Below are 7,195 nucleotides of genomic sequence, written 5' to 3'. Positions count from 1 at the left end.
AATTCAGGCTAGTGTTTAGACCTACATATCATGTTTGCTAAATGTCAACTATTTATTGCCTTATTTTTTAGTTTTTTTCTTTTTGGTAAATTTGGATTGTTTAGCATGTTTAAATTATTTTTGAAACTTGAAATTTATTTTATACACCTTGAATATATCAAAGATTTTTTTTTTCCTTGTTGAAAAACTCTTTCCCAAACTTGTTGAATAATCTGTTTTTACATACTAAAATGTTTTTGTAAATCAGTCTCAATATTTCATTTTTACCTATTTTTTAGGCTTGATGTTTGATCTAGACATCTTAAATAAACTTGAGAGTTTTGGTCTAATTAAAAAATCCATTGCTATGCTTATGGAATAAATCAATCTTTTGTGTGCTTGTATGTTGTCCTATTTTTGAGTTATAGAGTAGTTCTTGAAATTTGTACCATTTGGTGTTTAGTTGGGCTCCTTTAACTTTTGATATGTATTTGAGACATCTTATACATGTTATATAATATTTGGCCTAATTTTTATCTCACCTCTAACCTTATTAAATAAATTCATCTTTCACATTAACATTTTGTCCTATTTTTGCACCCTTTGTATAACTTGTTGAATTAGTCCTATTTGGTGCACTTTTAGCCTTCTTTGGCTCTTGATTCGTGTAATATACATCTTATACATGTTAAATAAGCTCTCCTCTATAACATAACCCTTTTTAACTCTTTGAAAGAAAGTTATTTTTTAAATTCATGTATGTTATCCTGATTTGCCCTTGTTTACATGTTTGTATGAATAAGTTCCATTTGATCCTAACTTAGCAACTTTTGACCTTTGATTTAAATCATAGACATCTTGTACTGTTTGGTGATCTTTTATTTGTTGATAGATCTCTTTTTTTGTTTGTAAATTAACTCATTCTTTGTTATGTAAGCTCATTCCCCTCTTTTGGGTATTATTGAGATATGTTCCTTTCCCCCTTTGATTGTTTGATTCCTTTACTAGACATGTTGTGCTCTTGAGTAATCTTTATTTGTTTGGCTTTGATCTTAGGATTTTTTTGGTGTATGTAGCTCATATATTCATCATCTTATTCTTATTCTTTATCACCATACCTTATAATATATTTCCACTCTTGTCGTCTTTTGGTACCTATGATCTATTAGTTATATGTCATGGTTTCCTCCACATGGTTGGTAGAGACCTTTTGGGGTTTAAAAGAGTCCTATCGATTGCTACATTCCCAATAAGTAATCTCACCCTCGATTTACACTTGATTTTTCGTAGATATATATATATAAGGAGTTACTTTAGGGTTTTATTTATGAATTTGTTTTTCTCTTTTAAAAATAAACAAAAATAAATATTAATTATGACTAATTCATTTTTCTTTCTAAAAATAAAAATGAGTCTTAACATTGAATAGGATACACATGAAATGCAGATGCACAATAGTTAAAGTTGACTCAAATTGCATGTAAAATGATTGATGGATAAACATAAATTATTATATTATATGAATTTATTTAACTAAAAAATTTACTATCAACGTGATATCAATAAATTCAAATTAAGAGTACTAGCATCCATTATACCAAATTAGTATGCTATTTGAATTATCCCTTTTGGATTTGGAAAAACTATAAAATTATCTACTAAATAAAAATGTTAAGAGCTCATGTCCTTGATTATGTTTAAAATCAAGTTTATCATATTCTTTTTCTTTTTCTTTTTCTTTTTTCATATAGAAATAATATTTTAACTTAAAAATTTTCAGTAAATATTTTTAATCATTTCATTTTATGCATAGTATCATATGAAAGATAAAATAAAATTATGGAAGAAAAATCAAAATACAAATCTTGTAAAAACCTCTATTAGGACAAATACATCTTAGAAAATGTTACAAACTTACAAAGACAGCATCATAAATTCTTTTTTAAAGGTTTCCTTTATGGAAAATTTATTAAAATAAGAAAGAAAAATAGAGATGTAATTAAATAAAGAAAATATGAATTCATTAAATATTTATTTTCTAAATTTTCTTTTTAGATTAGTTTAATTTTTTTTTTCTTTTTAACTTTAAATATAATCTAGTAGGATTGGCATGGCATATTTTTATCAAATCTAAAGAGTGGGTTGGACCCATTAAATATATTTCAATCATGATCAAAGAATAAAATTCTAAACGGAATGGGAAGGGAAAACATAAACTGCACTCTCTTGTTCTGATAAATGAACTGATCACAAATTTTTTCATACTTTTGTTAACATAGATTTGACACCCTTTGAAGTTTTAAGTGGTGTTTGTTTTTTTACTTAATTCTAAATAGAACCTTGATACTTAATAGTATTAAATATTAGGTTGTTTATTTTTATAGTATTTTATTTCTATTAAGTATTAAAAAGTAAAAAAAAAAAACCATTGTGTTATTTTTTTTATTTAATAAAAAGTTTATAATAAGTCATGAAAAAGTAAAAAAACAAACAACCTAAATTTTAAAACTAAATGGTTTTCAGCAAAAAGCCAAAAAAACAAACACCACCTAAGTCATCATCTCACTCAGACTCAGATATAAAATGAATCCAACATCTCCGAAACAAGTTGGGAAATAATGTCATCAACTTCAGTGTAGTCAAAATGTCCTGGGGCAATGTGAAGAGTGCTTGAGTGTGGACTTGGTACCACTTCCGTATTTTGTATAGGAGAATCTTCCTCTACCAGGCACTTAGCATCACCTGGGGATAATCCGAAGAGCTTTTTCAAAACTTCAATGACTATTTCCCTGATAAACTTAGGCTCAGGCCTACCATGTAATATGCACATGCACGTAGTAAGTAGTACAGCAATCCAAATTCAATGAAAATAAAGAACATAGGATTTTCTGTAGTTCTTCTCCATGCAGTTGAAATGTAAATAGGAAACTTAAGTATAAATTAACAAGGTGATCAAGGTATAATGGGTCAAATTTCTATTTTGAGCTTGTTTCATTGTTTGTGGAAGATTTTAAATACCATGTTTAAACAAAATCGGAAAATAAGGTTTTGTTTTATAACTATTTTCAAAAATAGTTTTATGTTCTTTCAAACAAAAAAATAGGAAAACTTGTTTAACAATAATAAAAATAAAAATAAAACACACTTTTTAAATAGAGTATAAGACTTAATAAACAGTTTTTGAAAATTGATCTTAAATATTTTATGAAACAAAAATTTATTTGAAAATTATTTTTTAATGTTTTATAGAATAAAATTTTGTTTAAAAACTTAAAATGTTCTTAATTTGTTTTCTATGTTTTTACAAAAAAAAAAAAAAGTATATATTTGAAATGTTATATTTTTAACCATTTTTCGTGTTTATATAATTAGCTTTTAAAATAGTTTTAGAAAACAAGTGAAAACACTTGAAAACTACAAGATGTTATAAGAGAACTTTTTCTAGAACGGTTACTTGACAGGCCTAAATTAGCGATCTCAAAAATAACTATGACAATAGAAGTAAGAACCAAAAGGAAAGGGGAAAAAAAAGGAACTTTGAAAGATTACTTCTTGTGTGAATTCCAGCCCGCTAAATTGGCAACTTCACTAAGGGCCTTGATCCAATTCTTCACCTTATTCATATCCTGCTTCAAAGTCTTTTCATGCTTAACCAAGGCCTCTCCAAAGGTCCTTTCATGTTTTCGCACAACTGATGGATCCACATTGTAGAAAATGGGCAGAACCAGTTGTCCCATGGTATTCCTGCATTCTAGTATCTTGACAAGCTCCTCTAAGCACCAAGTTGAACTCACATAGTTTTGAGAGAGAATTATGATAGAACACCTTGATCCTTCAATTGCTTTTACAAGTGTAGGAGATATGGATTCACCTCTCCTAATCTCGTAGTCATCAAAGAAAGTGTTGACTCCTCTCCTGCACAAGGCCTCATAGAGATGAGCAGCTAAGCCTAAGCGGGTGTCTTCTCCTCTAAAACTGAGAAACACATCATAAATCCATTGAGAAGAGGCAAAAGAAGGAGCCGCCATGGAAGCAGAGAGGGGAGAGAGACAGCAGAGAGATGAAGTCCTAGGTTTGAGATCTCAACTCTAAATTGATGTCTGCAAATACAAATGCTAGGGTTGGTTTATATAGTTCCCAATACCACATAGCAATCATGAAATTGAATACTACATCTAAATCTAAATATGTTTACTAATTTGCACAGGAAATAAATAAATAAATAAATAAAATCAGAAAACATATGACATGGGTGGTAGGTCTAAGGGTCTCTAACGGGCCGGGCCGGGCCGCCCGGCTCGAAGGAGAAAGGCCCATGGCGGGCCACTGAGCCCGTTGACTGGTCAACGGGCTGTCCAGGCCGGGCCCTTGGTATATCTAAGGCCCGTGGCCCAGCCTATGGGCCCTCAAGCTGGGCGGGCTGGGCGGGTGGGCTTGGTTGGACTGGGCGGGCTTGGGTAAAAGTTAAAATATTTTGAGTTTCGAACCCCTTCCCTTATGGATCCATAAGGAGAGTTAACCACCAACTGAGCTAACCCTCTTTTGTGTAACTATTTTGCATTAGTTATATATATATATTAGAAATATTGTATGATTTTAAAAAAAAAATAAAAGTGAGTTGGCTGTTCAACGGTCACATGACTGTTGAACATGCCACTCATAATTTAATATCAAATATATGACCGTTGAATGGTCTTGACATTTAAAAAAAAAAAAAAATTAAATCCTAATATTTAAATCTCTATAAATATTAAATACCCTCAATTTTTTCTGTTCTCGCAACTCTTAAGCTCTCTCCCATTCCACAATATTTCCAATTATTGCATTTTGTCTCAAATTATTCAATATTATTGGTGGTGAAAAACAAGCATTGGTAGTTCAAAGAGTTCAAATTTGAAGGAATTTCTGCTTTGGTTCTCCAATTTAGTAACATACTTCACCTTTTCTTTTATTTATTTGTTACATTTTAATTTTACATTTATTATTTTTAGCATAATATTTTATCAATAATTATAATTATGGCAAGTGGTTCTTGTTCTTCATCTAATGCATGTGATAGCAAAAAATTTACTTCAAATATATGGAATTTTTTTGATAGAATAGAAATAAATTTAGAAAATAATAAAAAAGAAATAAAAGCAAAATATAAAATTTGTAACAAACTTCTTAGTGATGGCTCAAATGCAAGTACAAGTCATTTAAAAAGGCATCATGAAAATTGTAAAACTAAAAATAATGTAGATATTAGAAATTATATGCAATTAGGTAAAAATGAAAGTGAAAATTTAAAAACATTTTCTTATGATGAATCTTATTGTCGTGAAGAAATGATTGGCTATATAATAAGAGCAGAACAACCTTTCAATTTCATGGAAACTCATGATTATACGGGAACAATGCAACGAGCTGTTAATCCTCAGTTTCAAGGTTGCTCTGGAAATACAGTTAAAAGAATTCTTATAAAAAAATTTGAAACACAAAAAGAAAATTTAGAAATTTTTTTTACAAATTTTGAAGGAAGAATTTGTTTAACATATGATATTTGGACATTTTTACCTCACAGTGGTTTTTTATGTATAACTACTCACTATATTGATAATGAATGGGAATTAAATAAAAGAATTATTTCATTTAAAATAATAAATGCTCCACATAATGGTAAAAATATAACATCTTTAATAAATGATGAAATTATAGATTTTGGCATTCATGATAAAATATTTACAATAACATTAGATAATGCTTCTAATAATGATGCAGCAGTATCTAGATTAAAACGATATTGGCAAATAAAAAAAGATCAATATAAAATATTTCATATGCGTTGTTGTGCACATATTTTAAATTTAATTGTAAAAGGTGGATTAAAACACATTGATGATACATTATAAAAAATTAAAGGCATTGTTGCAGGTCTTAATAGTTCTCAAGCAAAACATGAATTATTTTTTTATTGTTGCAAAATGTTAAATATGAAAAAAAGAAATATAAATTTGGATATGCCCACTAGATGGAATTCCACTTATAAACTTTTACAAACTATTATAAAATATAGAAAAGTGGTAAAACTATATGAAATACAATTAATTAGCAATGACTGTGAAGCAGATATTGATGTATTAAATGATTATGATTGGCATATTGCAGATCTTTTAAGAGATCTTTTTGAAGTATTTGATACTTCAACAAAAAAATTTTGTGGTGTATATTATCCATCTTCAAACCGAGTTGTCATGCAAATAACTAATATTTTTATTGTACTTTAAAAATATTTAAATTTGGATATATTTAATGTGGGATTTGCAATGATAGAAAAATTTAGAAAATATTGGGGAGAAATACCTTTAATTTTTTATCTTGATTTAATTGTGGACCCTAGATTGAAATTTGAAGCTTTGGATGAATGGTTAACAATTATTTATTTTAATGACCAAATAAAATTGAAGAAATTAAAAATGAAATAAATTCATTATTATATAATTTATATAACTATTATAAATAAAAATATGGTGATGATATTAGTTCTATTAAATTACCACCTACACCTACAAGCTCTTCATCTTTTTATAAAGGAGCTCTAGAAATGTTAAAAAGTCGAAAGAAGGCAACAAATAGTTCTCTAAACAACACAACTGATTTAGATAGATATCTCAATATTGATTTAATTTCATTTGAAGATGATGAAGATTTTGATATTTTAATATGGTGGAAATCACACCAACACAAATATCATGTACTTTTTATCATTGCTCGTGATGTACTAACAGTTCCTGTGAGTACAGTTGCATCAGAAGCTACTTTTAGTGTAGGTGGAAGAGTAGTTAGTGATAAACGATGCAGCTTAGCGCCGGATTCTATTGAAGCAAATATATGTGTGAAAGACTGGGCAATAGCAGATAAAAGGATATTTGATTCTATTCAAGAAGAAAATATGCTTGTCGATATGGAAAAACTAAAATCATCAAGATCTTCATGGATTTGCGATAGTTCGCCATCACTGCCAAGAGATAATGATTAAAATATTTTACTAAATGTATGTCATATTTTTATTTTTATTTTTGTGGTTGAAAAGTACAAATGATTGACAAATAAGTAGGTGTCAACCTAGTTGGGATGTATTTATTTTGTAGTGATGTAAATTTTTCCCACATTTTCAAATGTAATGTATACATTCAATGAATAAAATAGTTAGCAATGAATATTTTTATTAATGTAG

At 28.5% G+C, this 7,195-nt stretch overlaps 1 protein-coding gene across 1 annotated transcript; it reads right to left on the bottom strand.

Annotated features, from left to right (window-relative positions):
- Positions 1 to 2,551: 2,551 nt before the first annotated feature.
- Positions 2,552 to 4,007, bottom strand: LOC117905760 (TMV resistance protein N-like). The gene is made up of 2 exons (XM_034818634.1): positions 3,529 to 4,007; positions 2,552 to 2,789 (listed from the first exon to the last, which is right to left on the bottom strand). The coding sequence occupies exons 1-2, from the start codon at positions 4,005 to 4,007 to the stop codon at positions 2,552 to 2,554; spliced, it is 717 nt and encodes a 238-aa protein (XP_034674525.1).
- Positions 4,008 to 7,195: the final 3,188 nt, after the last annotated feature.

This window comes from Vitis riparia, chromosome 18 (genome assembly GCF_004353265.1).
Source record: "Vitis riparia cultivar Riparia Gloire de Montpellier isolate 1030 chromosome 18, EGFV_Vit.rip_1.0, whole genome shotgun sequence".
Classification (NCBI taxonomy): domain Eukaryota; kingdom Viridiplantae; phylum Streptophyta; class Magnoliopsida; order Vitales; family Vitaceae; genus Vitis; species Vitis riparia.
This window is presented reverse-complemented; position numbering and strand designations above follow the sequence as displayed.

Bases quoted from the DNA above. Each gene is read 5' to 3' on its own strand.
- LOC117905760 (XM_034818634.1), bottom strand. From the start codon at position 4,007: ATGGCGGCTCCTTCTTTTGCCTCTTCTCAATGGATTTATGATGTGTTT. The intron at 2,790-3,528 runs GTAATCTTTCAA...ATTACATGGTAG, and splicing joins GGCTGGAATTCACACAAGAA to GCCTGAGCCTAAGTTTATCA.